The sequence below is a fragment of the Andrena cerasifolii genome, chromosome 1 (assembly GCF_050908995.1).
Source record: "Andrena cerasifolii isolate SP2316 chromosome 1, iyAndCera1_principal, whole genome shotgun sequence".
NCBI classification, from domain to species: domain Eukaryota; kingdom Metazoa; phylum Arthropoda; class Insecta; order Hymenoptera; family Andrenidae; genus Andrena; species Andrena cerasifolii.
In genome coordinates this window covers 25,399,681-25,421,172 of record NC_135118.1, presented here as the reverse complement: position 1 = coordinate 25,421,172, position 21,492 = coordinate 25,399,681, and the positions used below count along the sequence as shown (strand labels likewise).

At 39.8% G+C, this 21,492-nt stretch overlaps 1 protein-coding gene across 1 annotated transcript; it reads left to right on the top strand.

Moving 5' to 3' along the window:
• Nucleotides 1-221: 221 nt before the first annotated feature.
• LOC143371706 (uncharacterized) lies at nucleotides 222-19,318 on the top strand. The gene is made up of 8 exons (XM_076817167.1): nucleotides 222-893; nucleotides 1,945-2,052; nucleotides 3,189-3,334; nucleotides 4,161-4,323; nucleotides 5,488-5,644; nucleotides 14,436-14,585; nucleotides 16,109-16,562; nucleotides 17,951-19,318. Exons 1-8 carry the CDS (start codon nucleotides 674-676, stop codon nucleotides 18,194-18,196), a joined length of 1,644 nt encoding a protein of 547 aa, XP_076673282.1. The 5' UTR covers nucleotides 222-673; the 3' UTR covers nucleotides 18,197-19,318.
• Nucleotides 19,319-21,492: the final 2,174 nt, after the last annotated feature.

The following is a 21,492-nucleotide window of genomic DNA, read 5'->3' as shown; positions in this document are numbered from 1 at the left end:
GATCAAACCAGCCTCGATTTCTGTAACATCGACGACTCGATCGTTCCAGCTGCAAACGGCGATTATAGCCCCGAGGAACGCAGCCCAGCGTACGTACTACCGAGGAGACGCAACAAGGTCGCCTTGAGAACGCCTGACGCTCGGTCGATCAGGCCTAAAACCCTAGAAATTCGCATAATACATGTCGCAGTGGCTTCCTTATAAAGCATCCGCTTTTCAATACCAAGGTCCGCAGTGCGAGGCGAAACACCCGACGAAGAGGCCACGGCGACCAACCGCGGTTCCCCGACGCGTTTGGCCAGACGATTCGTGTCCCCCCACGTACGAGAGCGCGACGCGTCGCGACACCCGCGTTCGCCTCTGTCCAGTGAGAAGTTGAGTGAAAGAAGAGGGAGGAGAGGAGGTTGGGAGACGAGGGAAGGTGATCGACAGGGGTTGCGAGGGCAGCTGGGTGCTCCGCTTCGGCTGTCAGCGCGCGTTAACCCAACTCGGTGTCGTCGAGGTGGACGCGAGGAGGCCGTTGCGACGGTTTCATGAATCGAGAAGCAGTGGAGAACGAAGAAGCCAGCCGCCGGAGGCAGAGGGGAGGAGCAGAGGTAGAGACCTCGGAGGCGCGGAATAGGGAAGAGGCGAGAGGATAGACAGAGGGTCCAGAGGCGATCGGTATCCTGCGATGGGCAATCTACGAGCGTTTCTGGTCTTTATCTCTATCATATGCGCGTGCACCTGCGGCGGGCGCACGGAATGCGGTAGTCACGCGCAGATCTCGCTGCTTACGAGCATCCACGACGATCTATCCTGCAGGAAGCTGTCCGCCAGAGGCGTACTGCTCTACGAAGCCGCCAGGCTGCTCGCTGAAATGCACAATAACAAGTCTGCTGGATATGATATCGGTATATAATTCAGATTCTTTCACCTTCGCCTTCTTTCTGTTGCGTGGAGAATTTTCAGGGAAATGTCCACCAAGGGGGAGCAATCGCAACCCATGTCGGTGGCCATTTCTTTCGTGAAATTGAACTGATATTTAGATATTTAGAAGCCTCTAATTTTCACCTCTTCGCGTGGAGAATTGCAATGAAAATAGTATCACAAATACAACTTTATCAACTCAAAAAAAAAATCTAATCAATTGAATTAAAATGATGACAAACTTATTCTCAATCGTTGATCCATCAACTAGAACACTCTTATCATTAAATTTAATCAGATTAGTAATTCCCATAATAATTCTATCATACAAATATTGATACTTAACATCACGAATTAATATAATATGAGTATTATTAAATAAGTTCATGTTTAAAGAATTCGAACTACTGACAAATAAAAATATATTCAGTAACTTAATTATTTTCATTAGACTAATGAACGTAATCCTCTTATTCAATTTATTTGGACTTTTTCCTTACAGTTTTACACCAACGAGACATTTAAAATAATATCAAATAGAAGAACATTTCATATTTAGTATTTCGTCAAATTTTCACACGAAGAGATAGATTTCTATAATTTTTAGCTTTTCCATTTCTTCTTGTTTCTTTAGGGGGAGCAACCGCGACCACTGTCAGTGACGATTCCTTTCGTGAAATTGAACAGATATTTAAATATTTAGAAGTCTCTAATTTTCACCTCTTCGCGTGGAAAATTGCAATGAAAATAATATCAAATAGAAGAACATTTCATATTTAGTATTTCGTCAAATTTTCACACGAAGAGATAGACTTCTATTATTTTTAGCCTTTCCATTTCTTCTTCTTTCTTTTTCTTTATTATATGGCAAATGATAATAAAAGAGGCACCACGCGTCACCTGCTCGCAACGATACGTACGCCTCGTGGCTCCGTTAAGTTTGATGAATTGACACTGGAACGAAAATGTCCTTTTTAAGGTTTAACAGCACGAGGACATGTAGTAGATGGTCATGATCCTTTGTACTTTTCGCAGAATTGACTGTAGTGGACACGTGCGGCAGCATAGCCGGCTCTCTGAAAGCAGCGATGAAGGCTCTCATCGGGGCGGACACGAACTGTTTGCAGCCGCCTTACTACTTAGGTAAACGTTTGCTAAGCAACTTTGAACATCGATCACGGGATTTTCTCAGGCAAGGAGGAAGCTAGGGAATAGAGATACCGAACGCCTCACAGCTCCCTAGAGGCTGGAGCTGACAAATTGTCGCGACTCGTGGTTTCCTTTGATCCTATTGCTGACTCCTTGAAATATGCGAAACGTTCGACACACGAAAGGCCTTTTCGCAGGGGACACTTCTGTGATACATAATTACACAGCTGATGTTTCTGATAGGATTCATTTAGTGGATATAGTGCTGGTTTAAAAAAAATGATAGAAGAAAGTAGAAAATCTGGGAATGAATCTGGAAAGTGTAAATCTTGAAAAGAAAATTGCAGATGGAGAGTAGGTAATTGAAGAGAACAGTGTAAATTTTAGAGGTGATTTTAAAGAAATTCATAAACTTTATTAAAAATGTAACATAAGGTGCTTGTGATATGTATAAAAAAGAATAAAAAAAATTGTGTTCAGATTTGTTGCATTGTCGAATACGTATTTGTATAAAAAAAAAAATTGTTCTCTTTTATAGATATCGCGAGGACCTTATGTTACATTTTTAATAAAGTTCACGAGTTTCTTCAAAATCATCTGCAAATGTATCCTATCACATCCAAAAGTTATCACTTTTGGCCTGTCATCGTGGCATTGCGCCTTAAATCAAATTCTTAAGAGTGCAATGGCATACGACAGAGTTGAGGCACCCCAAAGGGGTTGATTTCCAGGGGCAGGGATTTTTTAAGATAATTTATGTTCTGCGTATCGCGTGTGGCACATGTGTAGTGTGGTTTCACAGGAGTAATCGATGAGGACTTGCCCTTCATGCTAAAGGTTCTAAATTGTACTAATTTTTTTATGAATTAGCTTGGAGATTCTAATCTAGTTTGCTCTTTATGAATTAAGAGTGTATTATTTAGTGTTCCACTTTGGAGTTAGTGCTTGAATGCCTTCTTACTTGTCTAGGAGTCTTAAAAAATACTTAAGGAACTTTATTCAGTGACTCGGCTTCCATAAGTCAATCCAATATTCAAGTTCCCTTCGTTTATTCGATTATGTAACAGTCTTCTGATACAAATTCTACACGTATATTTTTCTCTCTCCACCGAATCGTGCTCGTTCTGCAGGAATTATCGGCCCAGACACTGCGGCAAATGCGGAAGCCGTACAGAAGATCACGTCAGTGCTGAAAGTGCCACATATTATCAGACGGGATTCGGACTCTCCGTACCTGCATCACCTCGCCAAGGAATCTGATTCTTATCTGATTCAGGTAACCATTCACATAAATATTGCCTCCAAATATCAGCCTCCAAAACCTCAATACTACGTAGGCTGACTCTCCAAATATCTCCTCGCTATTACGTTCCTTTAATAAGTTCCAAAAAAAACACATTCAGTAACTTGGATGCTCGAGACAGCGAGGGGCAAATTTATTATTTAAATAAAATTTCGAATAATGAATAAAAGTTAAGAAAATTATTCCACAAATATTATTCCGACAGAAATTAAATTATTTAACGTCGAATAAAGTTAAAGTTAAAGTTAAAGCTAGAATTAGAGTTAAAGTTAAAGCTAGAATTAGAGTTAAAGTTAAAGTTAAAGTTAAAGTTAAAGTTAAAGTTAAAGTTAAAGTTAAAGTTAAAGTTAAAGTTAAAGTTAAAGTTAAAGTTAAAGTTAAAGTTAAAGTTAAAGTTAAAGTTAAAGTTAAAGCTAAAGCTAGAGTTAGAGTTAGAGTTAGAGTTAGAGTTAGAGTTAGAGTTAGAGTTAGAGTTAGAGTTAGAGTTAAAGTTAGAGTTAAAGTATAAATTAAAAGTTAAAGTTACAGTCAATGTTAAAGTGACGCTGAAACACTCGAATAAAAAAAACTAATTTTATTCATCGAATAAAAAAACTAATTTTATTCATAGAATAAAAAGACTAATTTTATTCGTCAAATAATCTGAAGTTAAAGTAACTTTTATCTCATCCGTTACTTAAATTATTTTTTATCTACTTAATGCCCAACTCTGGCTCGAGGACATTATTGACACCTCAAAAAACTGAAGACACTCATTCAAAATTGACTGCGTTCAGACGACACTGGTTTCCCGTTTCAGGGGCTGCTAAAAGTGATCGAGGAACTGAAGTGGAAGTCCTTCACGCTGGTGGTGGACGCCGACGAGGAGGGCGAGGACGACACGCAAAACATCGCCAAAAAGCTAACGATGGCGGCTATTCAGAAGGGCCTCTGCGTTTTGGTCCACGATGACGACGAAGACGGTACATTGACTGCTTTATCGACTGCAATTAGCAGGGGCGGATTTGTAAATAGGCTAAGTAGGCTGCAGCCTAGTGTGGCAAATTTCGTGCGACAGAAATTGGAGAATAACTTTAAAAGAAGTTCACTTTCCATTCATCTAACAAATTAGCAATAGCGCATATGTGAGTTGTCACACTGAATTAATTTTCAAATTTCCTCAACTCTTTCAAATTGCTAAATTTGATAATATTTCACGGGAAGGGTGGCAGACGCTAGTTAACCTAGGGGCTCCAAATCTCAAAATCCGCCCCCTGGCTATTAAGGGTTGTTTCTTCCTCTTGAAGGCAAGTGTGCGAGTAAACCGAGCGACAGTGAGGTCCGCAGTGCGCATTCGCAGGCGCGAGATGGAAATGGGCGGGGCTATCCCCCTCCTGTACCCCATAGCGCGAATCCTGTGGGGATAACGAGTGGATTGGAGGCTTGCCAGATGGTTCGCAGGCGGGAGGTTTGAAACTCGTTTCCAGCACTGTCATGAATACTCGCCTTATCGCGCTGAAACCGCACTGTCGCTCGGTATATTTATATTTTATTTAATAATTTATGCAGAGTCTTGGATAACAAGTCACATTCTACGAGATACTTAACGACTCGATCGTTGGAATATTCATGCTTGAATTGCTAAAATTGAATATCAGGTCAACGTTATTAACCCGGCGTTGGTAATGAGGGGTTTCACAGACCCCAATTTTAAATCGAGTATAACCTTTTAACAACACGTGGCAGCGTTATTTAATTTGTTCATTATACAAGCCAGGAAGAGTATACTTTTGTTGAAAATTAAAGATGTTTAATTAGTTAAGTGTTTTTGGGTAATAAAAATTTAATTAAATATATGCCTTTCTATAATGCACTAAATTATTTGCGGGGTCTGTGGGACTCTACCTTACTACTCTTCTTACATTTCCCCCACCTTATCAACACTGGGTTAATATGTGTTGAAGAATAGCAAAAGGAGGAAAAAGAAACTGATCGGACTTGATTGTAAATTTCGCGAAGAAAATAACGTCCCGAGGTCAAGACTAATTTTCCTGTAGGAATCGGAGTCTCTGTTGAAACAGACCGAAGTATGTAGATTAGAATCGCTAGTGAGGGACACGAATATCTCGTTCGCCATTCGTTCCCAGATTTGACGACGCACATCGTGCATATCGGCAAGCCTGAGGAGGGATTCTTCAGCAAACCAATAAATTCAACCGTTCTGGTCGTCAGCGAAGGACGACTCGAGGAACACTTGAACCACGTCAACTCGACGAACAGTATCCTCCTCCTGGAAGACGCCAGGTAAGAGACTGAAACCCCTACTCAGTACTTTTTATCGGAATCTAAACTCAAGCTGCGCCTACATCTCAAATCCTGCTACCTAAATAAAATCCATGCACCTCAAAAGCCACAGACACAAAATTTACGAAACCGAACCCAATTCCACGGCTACGACCAAAATAATATTATTAGATCATCGAACATAATTACGCCCCTCAATCTTCCAAAATTATCTTCCTGCGATATTTGTACTTCAAGAAACGTCACACAAGATTTCTCAAAATTCGACTCGACCGTCATACACTTCACAAAGCCAAACCACTCAGCCAATAAAGTGATTTATATTCAATCAGTGTTCTTGAATTAACCACTCGTTAAAAAACTATCCACATAAATTTTCGCCAATACAAAAAATGCGCAATTCTCGCCAGAAGACCATAAAAAGTGCCTACGTAATATATAAGAGAGACTGTAAGCTCGAGCCTCGTGGAAGCAGCTTTACTGGACTGTGACCACCGAATTAATTACGTACAGTTAGAAATGCTAATAGAGTATTAGTGGTTCCCGCGTGTAACCGCTTTCGTCGTGAAATCGAGCCAGCGATCTGATCCCCCGATAACGCAAAAACACGCCACACTACTTACTGTTTCTTGCGCACCCCGTCCCTGTCTCCCTTTGCCATTCCTGTTCCACACCCTGCTGCCCCCGAACGCCTGCATCTCGAAGGGCACCCGACCAGGACAGAAGTCGTGATCTAGGGAACGATGGACCTAAAGGAAGGTGCATGAACTATTAGGTTGCTGCTAATGAAATGGCAGTTTCTGATTTTTTAATTTAAACTGTCTATCTAGCTTAAAAAAAAACTCATGTCGTTTGAAGCAATTTTAAAAAAGTTATGGGATTTTAAAAGTTGAAAACTTTCTTTCGCCCGCCACTGTACGTATTAATTGTACGACTTTTTAATTTAAATTTTTCCTTGACAAACCTAATACGTATTTCATCAATCGAAATAGTCACCATCGACTCCAATACACTTCTCCCAACGCGAAATAAGTGCACCAATGCCTTTCTGAAAGAAATCCAGAGTGCGAGGGGCAATAAATTATAATTAAAATTAGTTTTTACATGCATTTCTTCTCGAAACACTTTTGCAATCAAAAAGCTATCTATACTCCCAGTCATTTAAGAAGGAACCCGTTTCGCGCATTTAGAATGAGCTCATTGGCTCCGAAATAAAACAGGATATTTTCTTACGACGGGATCTAGGTGCCGGCGCTAAAGGGTTAATGGTAAATTACATTAACACTGAATATTCTACACCCCTTACTTCGAAGCTTAACTCGTTAGGAGAAACTCTTTTCTTTATTACCACATCGCTACAAGACACTCCAATCTCACGGTTCGAGCAGTACCACTTGGATAAGTAAAAGCAAAGAAATTCTCTGAATGTTAAAATCTAAATTTTGCTGCGAACACTTTTTAGTGAAATAATGGTAAATCCCTAAGAAATCGTAAATTTAATTGAAGTGATAACCCTGTACAAGGGGGTCTCAAAATCTTTTACGTGCTTAGGGCCTCTGAAGGTCTAATCCGCCCCTGTACATCATACCGTGGCTAATTTTAAAACTGCACACTTGAAATTAATCTGTGAATTACATAGTGAATTCTTCTCCACACAACCAGTTATATTTTGTAAATTTAAAAAAGTATTTGTAAGAGCTTTTGTAATATAATTTGGTACATTTAAACTCGAACTTGCAGAGTGCACCACCGTTTGACCATACCAAGACGGTTGAAAGTCACTTAGGGGTTGACACCCTTTCGGTCTTACAATTCAACCCTCGTCAACTATGGAACCGTCCTTTACGTCCACGTAGACATCATCGAATCGTTAGGATGTCTAGAAAAATCTCTGTCGTTTTCGTCTGGGCCCTTAAATGCCACGATTCCGAGCCGTTGTCGTTAGATTAAGCCCGACAAGCGATTCCTGGGAATCCTGAGTGGCAATCGTCTGCCACGTCGATCTTGGGGCTTCCATTTTTGGAGCTTATCCCACAGACAATGGGAGCACCCTGCAATCGGTCAATTACGATTGCAATTATTGGTGGAGAAGGGAAGATTACGTAGGAATTTATGGGGGGATGAAAGGTGTCTGTGTGGGGAAGGAGAAGCGTAGATAGTGGAAATGTACTTTGATTGGAATTAATCGTCTCTGGAATTGGACACCTATAGGAATTTGAATAGGCAGGAAATGGTCATTGCGAGTCAAAGGAGTTTCGAAGTGAAGTTTTAGAATACTCTCATTTCGATATGGGAAGAACATATTTCTTTTCGAGGCCTTTGTAGTTCTTGACAGCAAAAGTCGGGGAGAAAGGAAAGTTTCAGTGGCATGTATTAAAAATTGTACTTGGGATTAATGATTTCTGGAATTAGGGATCTAAAGGAACCTAGATAAGCAGGAAGTGTGAGTAGACACTTATCTCGATGTGGGGAAGAAAATATTACTTTTCAGGGGCTTCTTTAAGGAACTACAAAAGAAAGGAAAGTTTAGCAGTGTGTATTAAAAATGGTGCTTGAGTTGATGCCTCGAATTAGGGGTTTAACGAAGTGATTACTTTCTAGCCATTCCTCATATGGGAAGAAGACTGTACAGAAGCTAGTTCCTCTCCAGCTTCGCTCCCAATATGCTGGCACATTAAGGGGAGGTTCCGGTCTAGAGCCCCCAAAAATAGGTGATCTTTAGGAATTAATTAAAGGAAAACTACTATATATAATTTAATGGGACTTTTTGCATTGTATTAAGGATGTCTTAGGTTATAGAAATATATTTTTTGTTGTATAATTAATCATTACAGACGACATTGGTAAGTCGTTCAAGTTAAGGCGTCAAAAACTTCATCCAAATCGGGGGGACCTGTATCTCCAAAAGTTATTTTCCGATTCGACTGAAACTTTTCTTATTTTGAAGAATATACTTCTGGCTAGGGGGGAAACCAGAAAAAAATACAAAAATGACATTTTTTTTAGAAAACAACGACACTTGAAGTTTGAAATCTCTTTTTCCCTATGGTTTTCATCCTTTCAACGCCTTAGAAAATTATAAATTTTCTGTAATTTTTCTGATTCTCCCCTAGCCAGAAGTATATTTTTCAAAATAAAAAAAGTTTCAGTCGAATCGGATAATAATTTTTGGAGATACAGGTCCCACCGTTTTGAGAACACTGTTTCGAGAAAAACGCATTTGAAGTTTTACGAGAGTGCCGAGTGGCCGGGTGTTACCTACGCATTTGCCGTTACTCAAATGCCTATAACTTCGGGAATTTAATGATTTTCAACAAATCCTTTTAAACACGCATTCCTAAAAGATTGAACATTCGAAAAATGAAATAAAAAAAAAATCGACTTTTAGACCGGAACCTCCCCTTAACCATTAACCAGTGACGTCCCACTTTGTGGCATAAACGGCGACGTGGAGTATCACACACTCCTCTTTAATAATTTGACATTGTCAAACCTAATTTATTTTTTACCTATACTGGAGTTACTAGTAACTGTATTGCATATTGGACAAGATACTTCTGCATGTTTTCTTCAAAAACGCTGAAAGTTGCCTTCATGAAAAGAAGGAAAGTATAGGAAAAATAATTCTTCCAGACTCCACGTAACCGGTTAGGGGTTAATCTAATATCCCTCCGAGTCGCACTGATCACTACCCACCTATTTCCAACCCACAGCCCCCCAATTTAAAGAACTCCTGAATCCCACTCACCAAGCAACCACTCAAACACCATTTTCCTCGACCCAAGTTGAGAAACACTGATCGAATGAATCCGATAGGAATCATCGCTCGATCTCGTCGATCAATAACGGTGCTCGAGGGATCCCGTACAGGGATCGTTGCGCAACTCTCGTCTAGCGATACAATGCCTCTTTTGCAGCCTCCCCCGTCATCCTCGAGACAATTAGACGCCTATCCTGCTCGACCGACGCGTGACTCACGTGGCGAATGCAAAATAGAAAACGCACCAGGTGTTGTGTAAACTACAATGAGCTCGCGGTCGCAAAACGAGCGCGGTCATAAATATCGATGTGAATTGGAAGTTCCACTTTCAGGACGATGCTGGGGGAGGGGTGCAAAAAACACTGGGGAGGGGAAAAATTGGTGGTAGACGGGACCGGTGAGTCAGTGGTTTCCTGCTCGGCTGTAATACACCGTCGAGATTGCTCCGTTTTTTCTCCACACCGCGAAAACTGAAACTGCGCGGTGTGATGCAAGGTTGCGACAGAGGTCGGAGTCCCATTCGGGGCCGCGATTTTAGATATCGATCTAGGCCACTTCTTATTATTCTATGCTAAAAATGTCTTTGCATGGAGCGGATCAATTGTAGGAAATCAAATTAAAGAGAGCGTGACGCTCGGTAATCACTCTGAATTTATAAGCAATGTAGTCTGAGGGAAACAATATCCACGCTGGGAAATGTTGCTACATTTTTTTTTTATTCTGTAAACTAAGGTGATTTATAACGTTAATCATTTAACTTTTTGGTTACGAATAACCATTGGTGACCAAAAAATATTTCCGTTGACAATAATGGTTACCACTAACCAAAACAGATCAATCTTAATATTTTTCAATCACTTCATTTTTCGGAAAATTTATACAGTATTTAATGAAGAGTAACTTCCATTTGAATAAAAATTAACTTTTTCTCAATGATTTTTTTCGAAAAAATTTAAACGATAACCGTTGCTTCTGGTCTCTGGCTATTTTCAAAAGTTGCTGGTTCACAAATTTACTGTATAATAATATTCCAGTGTTAAGTAAATGTGCGTTGAAAAATATAATACGTCGAAAAGAAAATTGTATTTTTCTCTTAAAAATACAACATTCAATGCCTGGTGGCAACCCCCAATAAGTAACTGAAAAAAATCAAATAAATACCATATTACTGACTCGTAAGGATGAACACATTGGCACCGGGCCCCGTGAAAAAGATTTAAAAAAAGAATTTGGGGGTGAAATACGTACCACCCTACTACGTATAGTTAAATGTATTGGAGGAATTGATCAGAAATTTTTTTCAGTTGCAGATTTTATCATATTCCCGCCAGTTTACGGTATGCTAGAAATTATTATGCTCTGGTTAGTTTTGCATAAAAATCAATGCGTTGCGAGTGTGAAAGACTCAACTTTCTCCCTTTGGAGTCAATTTTCTCGCGAGATTTTAATCTGGGTAATTTTTGCGTATAACACATGCATTGTACATGCTGTTCACTACTTCATTGCGTGCAAAATTTGAACCAGATATCTGGCTCGAAACTCGTATGCTTCTTTTGTAATTTGCAAGTGAAACTTTTATTGTACTGCACTGAAATTTCAATAGGCTAAACTTGCAATAGGAACTGCTACTTTGAATAGAAAGTACTATTCGATTTTAAGAATATAAGAAATAGGAAACAAAATAACCCAAATTCCTAGATAATACATTGTTTATGTGGAAAAATGATGCAGTGCTTGAAATGCAAAGAAAGTTAGCAAAGAGTGTAATGTTCGCAAAAGTTTTCGTCGCCTCCAAAGTTTGGATCACCTCCAAAAGTGAGGAATTCTTTCAACAAGGAATCCATCTTTGGCCCGAGAGATGGAGGAATGTTACAAAAAGCAAGGGAAAATATTTCCAGTAAGAAATATTGTACCAATTCTGTGTGTTAAATAAATAAAAGTTAGGAAACAACGGAAACCTTTGCAAACTCCTAATATTTGTTAAACTGAAATGTTTTCGACGGGTTTGAATAAGTTATGAAGCGTTGTAACATAGGTAGCTAGTTGACTATTTATCATTCGCCTTTATCAATTACACAAAGCGCAACGAAATCGGCAGAATACACAGTGCGACGCAGCAACAAAAATGCAGTTACCTCGTCTGACGCGTTCCGACGAAGTGAGCAAATTGCAAACGCTGCGGCGCGTAAAATAATTAAGTAAAAGCTGAATTCGAAGTCAGCTGGAATTGTGCCAGCTGTCTTTCCCTGGCGCAACAAAGTAATGTATGATTTACTGAAATTCAATCAAGCCGTATGATTTCTGTGTCATTGTATGATTAATTACTAGAACCCAATGAGACGCGATATGTTCGCATGATGGCTCAAACCGTCTCAAGCAACTTAGTAGTACGTTACAGCTGGTTATAGACATTTTAATTAGGTAGCAACTATTGTATAACTTGATATTTGAACGTAGCAGTACGGAACTGGAATCTCGTAAATGTTTATGGAACACGTAGTACCGTGTACGAGATTTACTATCAATGTTAACTGATCTGACACTTTATTAGGTATTAGGTGATGGAGGGTAGCTGATCAGGAACGAATTAGTACGCTGATGTTTGAAAACTGTAATTTAGAAAGAACATAGTAGTACGTGATACTCAATCGACGAATGTGGACGTATTAGTACGTCGATATGGTATTGAGTGTAATTTAAAAGATCATAATATTACGCGATTCGTGAGCAATGCTGCAGAATGGAGAACTTATGTCAGTAAAATGCGGTCTAATAAGTTCGACTGTGAATATATTAGTACGTAGAGTGTTGATTTTTCAAATTTGGAAAGGACGTAATATTACGTCATGCCCTGTCAGCGTGGATTCGTCTCACCAGGATTCGATCTACAAATTCCTATTATGGACATAGCGTACCAGGGCGTCATTTCCTTCGATATCGAAAGGACGTAATAATACGTCATCAACATTCAAATCTAGTTAATCAAGAAGATAATAGAATTCGATTCACAAAAAGGGATTGTGAATATATTAGTACGTAGAGTGTTGATTTTTCAAATTTGGAAAGGACGTAATATTACGTCATGTCCTGTCAGCGTGGATTCATCTCACCAGCATTCGATCTACAAATTCCTATTATGGACATAGCGTACCAAGGCGTAATTTCCTTCAATTTCGAAAGGACGTAATAATACGTCATCAACATTCAAATCTAGTTAATCTAGAAGATAATAGAATTCGATTCACAAAGAGGGACTGTGAATATATTAGTGCGTAGAGTGTTGATTTTTCAAATTTGGAAAGGACGTAATATTACGTCATGCCCTGTCAGCGTGGATTCGTCTCACCAGGATTCGATCTACAAATTCCTATTATAGACAGCGTACCGAGGCGTAATTTCCTTTAATTTCGAAAGGACGTAATAATACGTCATCAACATTCGAATCTAGTTAATCTAGAAGATAATAGAATTCGATTCACAAAGAGGGACTGTGAATACATTAGTACGTAGAGTGTTGATTTTTCAAATTTGGAAAGGACGTAATATTACGTCATGTCCTGTCAGCGTGGATTCGTCTCACCAGCATTCGATCTACAAATTCCTATTATGGACATAGCGTAGCAAGGCGTCATTTCCTTCAATTTCGAAAGGACGTAATAATACGTCATCGACATTCAAATCTAGTTAATCAAGAAGATAATAGAATTCGATTCACAAAGAGGGACTGTGAATATATTAGTGCGTAGTGTTGATTTTTTAATTTTGGAAAGGACGTAATATTACGTCATGTCCTGTCAGCGTGGATTTGTCTCATCAGCATTCGATCTACAAATTCCTATTATGGACATAGCGTAGCAAGGCGTCATTTCCTTCAATTTCAAAAGGACGTATCGCTACATCCTCCACATTCAAATCCAACTGCTCGAGAACATAATAAATTCGATCCACCAAGGCGAACTGCGAACATATTATTAGCAGGTGGGAGTGCTGAATATATATCGTTAAAAAGAACGTAATACTCTGTGATACCTACACTGTCACTGTTTTTACTCCGTATTAACGAACAGGTAGAAGTATATTAATGATTGGAAATCAGACACGTTCTAAAAAAGAAGAGAAAAAAATTGTAACATTTGCATTCGCGTGTTTGTATACATCCGCGCGTAACGCCTAGCGCGTTTAAATTGAACATGCTCATTAAGCAAAACGATTATTATTCATGAAAGCAGATATAATCGTGCAATTAGCTGTTGTACGCTATCGATCGCAATAGAAATATCGTTTACGCACGCAAAAGATACACGCGATAACCGAGTTCATTAGCACATACCTGCCATACCGTCATTCCATTATCAACCGTTACAATTGCAAATCCACCCGTTGGAACGTCTTTTGCGATTATCTTAGCAAAACGCATTCTGTATTACAAATCGCTTCGTTCGATCACCACCAACCGACTAATTAGAAGTTTCTCTTTTCGATAGCATCAAAGTTAATTATGTTTTCAATAATATTACGACAGTCCCTGTAAAACAAACTAGAGATAACTGAAAACTTTAGAATAGCCAAAATGCTTTGTAGGTTTTATTAACAGATTTCAGATAGCATGCCTATTTTCATTTTATTACACATACCTCTATCGAATAATACCTACACCAATCAAGTTTTGACTGATACAATAAGGGGTGTCTAAAATCACCAGTACAAAATGAAACAAAGTGGATTGAGAGTATCCCCAATCGATACTAACATCTTCAACGCGCATGCTCAAATGGGAATACGTCGAGTGACAAGTTTGGGGGTTAGTCAGGTGATCTAGTATCGAAGCATCGCTACCAACCCATCAAGAACATGTTTGTTTGCCACTCCTCTTCCGAATTTCTCATGCAAACTCCATTTCAACTTCTCCATTTCCCCTTCTGTGCCTTTAAGTTTCCATTTACAACGCCGGATCTGTCTGCTTATCGAAACGGTTTCGTATCCCACGCGAGAATAATTCCCGGAGCCTGATCAGCGATTGGTTTGCGGCAGGAACGAGTTCGCGGGCTTGGAGGCGAGAGTGGAGAAATCAAAATGGTGGTCCAGCAAGGACAGTGGAATATACGACGCCGAGGACCTGCGGGAAGTCAGGTGGCTCGAGGGTGCCATAAAGGTCTACGTGAAAGCGTTGGACACGTTGTGGTGAGCATAACTGTTTAACCACTACATTAATCACTGAAATCCGTGGAAAGCTGCAACGGCGTTGCAGCAACCGTGTGGCAAGCTAGGAGGTCAGATAATTGAGATGACCCCAGCGTTTGCATCACGATGGAAGCATCGGATCGCTAACTCCTTGGAAAGCAAAAGCTGCTCGATTGCAAGACGCGGGAATAACGTAGTCGTGAAAGGGATCTAAGTTGATACGCGGCCGATTAACCTGGCGTTTTCGAACATTTCCCAGCTTTCGACACCACCGCGGTGCAAAATTTCTCTGCAATCCTGTTGGAACACCAAGGCGGTCGAATCGGTAACGACAGTGGCGGATTCAGAGGGGGGCGCGAGGGGCGCGCGCCCCTCCCTCAAGGGAGAAATACTTATTTTAATTTGCAAAATACTTATTTTAATTCGCAAAATACTTATTTTAATTTGCAAAATACTTATTTGAATTTGCAAAATACTTATTTTAATTTGTAAAATACTTATTTTAATTTGCAAAATACTTATTTTAATTCGCAAAATACTTATTTTAAATTGCAAAATACTTATTTTAAATTGCAAAATACTTATTTTAATTCGCAAAATACTTATTTTAATTTGCAAAATACTTATTTTAATTTGCAAAATACTTATTTTAATTTGTAAAATACTTATTTTAATTTGCAAAATACTTATTTTAATTTGCAAAATACTTATTTTAATTTGCAAAATACTTATTTTAATTTGCAAAATACTTACTTTAATTTACAGAATACTTATTTTAATTTGCAAAATACTTATTTTAATTTGCAAAATACTTATTTTAATTTGCAGAATACTTATTTTAATTTGCAGAATACTTATTTTAATTTGCAAAATACTTATTTTAACTTGCAAAATACTTATTTTAATTTGCAAAATACTTATTTTAAATTGCAAAATACTTATTTTAATTTGCAAAATACTTATTTTAAATTGCAAAATACTTATTTTAATTTGCAAAATACTTATTTTAAGTTGCAAAATACCTATTTTAATTTGCATAATACCTATTTTAATTTGCAAAATACATATTTTAATTTGCAAAATACATATTTTAATTTGCAAAATACTTATTTTAACTTAGCAATATGAGAGAATATGATAAATTGATTTAAAAAAGAAAACACTTTTTCATTTAGCAGGAAAATATTATCGGGAAAGGTCCCTGGTTTATTTCTCAGACATACGCCCCCCTCCTCAAGAAAATCTTGGATTCGCCCCTGCGCCACCCCCTCCCCTCCCCTCCCAAAAAATCCCAAATCCGCCCCTGGGTAACGAACGGGAAGCAATTAGGTTAATCGAAGGGCACTTTAACGATCGAACCCGCAGTCGAAGCCAAGTATCGCTTTGTCCGCCAGATAATTAATAGATAATTAGTAGAACCAATTAGCGCGTCCAGCGCGACATGGATATTATTCTCACTGTTCCGTTGTTTTTCAATGGAAACTCGGGATAGGTCATTTTGTCATAGTAATTTGTGTGAGTAGCAAGAAGAAGAAGTGCAAGAGCCAAGTGAACGCTGTCGACTGGAACAACGTCCTGTCGAACGTCCTGGCGGATTACGTAAAGGACTCACAGTCGACACCGATGACCCTCGATCTGTCGATGAAAGTAAAGGCCGCCGAGCTGCAGGCGCTGGGCACAGTGGCCGTTCAGAAGAATAAAGCCAAGCTGCGCTGGGGGGGTGCGGACTCTAAGGACGACGACGACGACGATGACGACGACGACGACGACGACGACGACGACAAGGACGACGATGACGAGAGCGACGATGATGAGGACGACATGCCGAATATGTTCAAGAAGCTGATCACTAAGGAAAAGGGGACGCGAACTGGCTGCGCCACCACCCCCAAGGAGATCAAGATGCTGCACAAGGAGGACGACGACGACGCGCAGGTTCTGGTGTCCGAAATGGACAACAGCGAGTGGTGGACCATGGTTAGTCCATCGTTTTATTATTACTAGCTTATATTATTTATTTACCTTCGCTTCTGAGTTTGTTAGTTTCTCAGGGTGAAATCTTGTAAGCTAATTTTCACCCGCTTATCCGATCGACTTGGAACTTTGCACATATACGCAGTTCCGATGAGAATTCAATATTTTCATTAAAAAGCATAAAGTACTTTATAATATTTTTTTTTTAAAGTCAGCTTTTATTAAAATGTACTAAAGAGGAAAACATAATTTTCATATCGGCGTAAATGACGGAAGGATCAACTTATATGACTAACAAAAAGGACATTTCAATAATTACGCCTCTCGCTTTTATTTGCATCAATTGCGCACCAAACGATGTAGATTTCTTCCACGTATATTACACGTCATAACGGAAAAACTGTAAAAATATAACAAACAAATTTTATGTTGAACGATTTCATTAAAAATGCATTAAAAACTAATTCTTTTCTTGTACTGCAATTTTGATGGTGTTAATATCACTTTAAATAATTCACTTTAAATAAAATCTTGGGGCACGATATTTCATCAGAGGACATGAATCACATTAATACTTCAACTTCTGGTTGCACATGGTGCCCCACGATTTTATTTAAACTGATATTAACACCATCAAAATTGTAGTACAAGAAAAGAATTATTTTCTAGTTTTTAGTGCATTTCAATTTAATTTTTAGTGCATTTTAAATAAAATCGTTTGACATAATTGTTTTTCACATATTTTTTTAATTTCTACTTTTTAGTGTTTGTGGATTTACATTTCACAGCTCAATCTTCTTTACAAATATCTTTTATTGCTGTATACAGTTTAACAGTTTGCTTAAACGCTACAGTGCTAAAGTCACTAAAAAATAATTCTTTTCTTGCACTACAATTTCGAAACAAAACGATACTCGCCACTGCTGTCGACGCTTTTCGAAGGAAAAATGTCTGCTGCATCGCGTGGGATGATCAGATTTTATCCCAGACCCTCAGTTTCGGAAATAAATTGAAAGATATCTGCAAAAATTGGTGCATTTCGGATATCCTTTTCCCTTTGATCGTTGTTTAAACATATTTAAATGTTCATAATGCAATAATAACTTATATCGTTGTATCCGGGAGGGTTCACAGAATAATTTGAACTGTCTGAACACAAAAGATGTTCAAATTTGAAAATTTGCAGTTTCTTTCAAAATCGAATTTCTCAAAAACTGAGGGTGATAGCGACAAACAGTTTGCGCATTCGTTTTCAGGCCACGAAAACCTATAAGAAACACTTATTAAATGTTACAAGTCCCAGAAAAAGTCCAAATTTGTTGTACTGTGTAGTCTCTGTAAAACAATTGAACAAGTCACTGCCGCGTAAACTGACAGAGGACAAACTTCAGGTCGGCACGGTGAGCGGAGTCGGCGTGGCAATGTTCGTCGTGGGCATTCTAGCTGTCTACGTGGTCTACACGAACATCCGGGGCCCGACGCCCCCCAAGAACGCTCGCATCGAGAGGGACACCAGCCTGAGGAGAGTGGGCAGCGACAGAGAGCCGCCCGTGCGCGCTCAGAGGCACGCGCGCACCTTGCAGAGGAGGGACAGCAACAGAAGCATCAGGAGCACCATCTCCGAGAAGAGCGTTTGAAGTGATAACACATAAACAGATGGCAGTATCGACAGTTAACAAAACCTAACTCTACGGGACCAACGGTCACGGGAACAACTCCCGATCGAGATGATTCGAACGCGCTTGAACGCGACTGAAGCTGCTTCATTAGATCCGCTTCGACGCGAACGCTTCAATCCGATTACGTCCCACTTAGCACGGTACACCTACTTAGATTAATCCTGTTCAGCTCCAATCGCTTCCATTCAATTTTCAACTTGACTCGGCTCGATTTAAGTTCAACTTCATCCGATCCAGAATAATTCACATTAAATCGCTTTCTATAAACTCAGATGAAATTTCCTCCCCCTTGCTTTGGTTCGATTCAATTCACACGGATCCGGAGGATCTACTTCACTGTGTCGATTTAAATTCAGCTCATTCGATTCAAACCGTTTCAGCTGAATTTCACTGCAGTTCGAATCGGCCCGGCTCCATTCAGCTCCTTATTTAAATACCTACCCCCTTTCTGTCTCCCTATTCTAGTCCACTCGACTCGAATAAATGTACGATCTTCTATTTTAATTTCTAATTTCCACCTAATCGATCATCTTCTTCGCAATAAATCGCAAGGGTCTACGAGAATGCAGATGCGTATCTTTAACGAGATGTAAATAGTAAGCGTTGCTTTCCACCCTCCCCGCCCTCGCCCGATCGATTCTCGCGATCTCGAGATGACAATCGAAACGGAACACGTTCCACACCTTGCGCGATAATCCACAGTTCTGTACATAGATAGGTATCACGCATTTCAAGATTAATGTTTCGCCGCGAGATTAGAAGAAAGAACGATACGTATTGTATAGCCAGGTGGCTTCGAACGGTCTTTTCAACGATGCTATTAGAAAGAGCCGGCGTCCTGGCTGTCCCAAGAAATTTGTATGAATAAGCTTCGCGTGACTGTACAGAGGTGAGCGGCACCGAAGGTTCCCTTTCAACTCGTTGGCGACCAGAAATGTTATAAAAAAAAACAAATGTGCTGTATTTGCGTGAAATTAGCTTGTATAAGTGAGTTATGCTTAAGTAAGTGTTCAGTGTACACGGTGCTCAGATGTACGACAGTTATTCAGCAATGGATTCAATAAAGTCTGTCCAGACGAAGTACGAGCTTGTCTAATGACAATGGCGATGGGGGTGGATAAATTCCGCGGGGTTCAATAATCGATGGTATGCAAAGGATTTACACGAGATATCATCGAACTCGAGGTTCGAACGCCCTCGCGACGTCGATTCTGAATAATTCACGATTATGGCGGCATGGTGTTACCGAAACGCTCCAGATTTCTACTGTAGATAGTACTGTCGTTAATTTGACTATGGAGAACTGTGGAGAAGTTCAGTGGTAGGGTTCGGATGTAGAGAGGGAAAGGTTGACTTGTTGATGTTAAGTGGAATTAATAATTGAAATAAGGAGGAAGCCTGCCTAGAACGGTCAAAACAACATGCTTCTTTGGGAATTTTTTCTAGAAAAATCGATAAATATTTTTGAGTAAAAATTAGTCTGTTGGGAAGAGTATATTTTACGGATATTTCAGTATTTTTTGTGGTACAAAGTATTGAAAGGTTTGTGAGTTATAGGCGATGTTCAAAGACGTCCTTTTTTTAGGCGCTTTGCGGTGACAAGCGTAGCTCGGTGCAGGATCACCCAAAATTGAAAATTCGAATTTTTTGTAGATAATATATGAAATTATCTAGGTGCTTTAGTACCCGAATTGGGGAAAATTATTTTGAGACAAAATGACGGCTGTGCAAAGTTGAAGCATCGCTATTTGGCAAACAATCGCTCGTTTTTAGAGTGTAAAAAATTCCAGGCAAAAACAAAAGGAAAAGCTCCCGACGGTGCTTAGATTTTTCATCCTAAAATAAGCCTGCAAAGCCTCGAGTAAATCGGTTCGTTAATTTTTGAGTTTGTGTCATCGACTTTGAAAACATGATTTTGAGGAAGACGAGATTTTGCGTTTAAAGTTTTGGGTCTGAGCGCTACACCGAGGAACACCTGCCTACTTGCACACGTATAACTCTGTCAATTTTGTTCGGATTAACTTGGCACTTTCAGGGAATATTTTCAAGATGTTGTGCTTGAAGGGAATATAAAAATAAATTTTTCGAAAATTTCTAGGTAGGCCTGCCCCTTAATTGAAGTGGAAGTGAAGATTGGAAGTAATCACGTACAGTCTACGATTTCAAAAGTTTCGTGCCATCAGAGCATCGCCGTCTTGTTTAAAATAATAAATAATAACGCTCGAAATATTGCTGCCCTGCCCTTACGTTTACGGGAAAACTTTACCTTTATTTACATTACAGAGATAAAGAAGATAACGTTTCTATACTGCGTTCCACATTAGAGCGTACCAGTTTCGCGCAGGAATACACTGGTGATTGGTAGTAAACCGGCAGGGAAAGTGCTACGACCAATCGCGAAACCGCTACGACCAATCGCGAAAGTGCTACGACCAATCGCGTGCGTCAGATCCGTGGGAGCTGCGCAGATCGGTCGCAAATCGGTAGCGGCGTTGGTACGTTCTTATATGGAACAGTGTATAAATTTCCACAGCTCTCCCTCTGCCTTTCCATTATTTCAGGAAAGACATTGTTCCCTCAGTTTTCACTCTCCTCCTCCCCCTGCTAAACAAAATTACGCAGTCATCGCCGAACTACACTCTCCTTCCCCACCGTAGAAAAAGAGCCGAGTAGAAAGTGGCGAGAGGATCACGAACCGCGGAGATCGACAGCGCAAGTACAAACACTTGTCGCCGGAGACAAAGTTGCATCGTGGAAACAGGGAAAGAAAACTGCTAGTCGTTAATCAGGGATAAATAATAACGGAAAGGAGTAATTGCCCGATTATAATGCTGAACGGATGCAGGAAGACGCGGTCGATGGGATCGACCTCGAGGGGTGATGTTTCTTTTTTCAATTTCGGCGATGATCGATCGCGGGACGAGTCGTCAAAGTGACACTTCCGGCGCTGAGAATGCACGCGCACGCAACAGGGCTAAAGTTGCCGCGGATGCGATGAATTAAGATTGTAAAACAGGGTTATACGCGACGAGGGGGAGGGGAGAGGGGCCGCAGACACTGACTATTGTTCCCGCCACTTGACCCAATCAGACGTTCAATCAAGGTTACGTAACACGCAAAATACTCGAGCGACGATCATCGCCTGCAGTCCGCGAGACAAAACGAGAGGTTTGCGAGAGAGGGAACCCGGCTTCGGAGACAATGGGTAGGGCAGTAAATTGTTTCTGATAAAGTCTGACACGGCGGGTGTCCGC

Excerpts from the sequence above, each read along its gene's own strand:
- LOC143371706 (XM_076817167.1), top strand. The coding sequence starts at position 674 with ATGGGCAATCTACGAGCGTTTCTGGTCTTTATCTCTATCATATGCGCG. Across the intron at positions 2,053-3,188 it reads GCAGCCGCCTTACTACTTAG|GAATTATCGGCCCAGACACT; the intron begins GTAAACGTTTGC and ends CTCGTTCTGCAG. Across the intron at positions 3,335-4,160 it reads CTGATTCTTATCTGATTCAG|GGGCTGCTAAAAGTGATCGA; the intron begins GTAACCATTCAC and ends TTCCCGTTTCAG.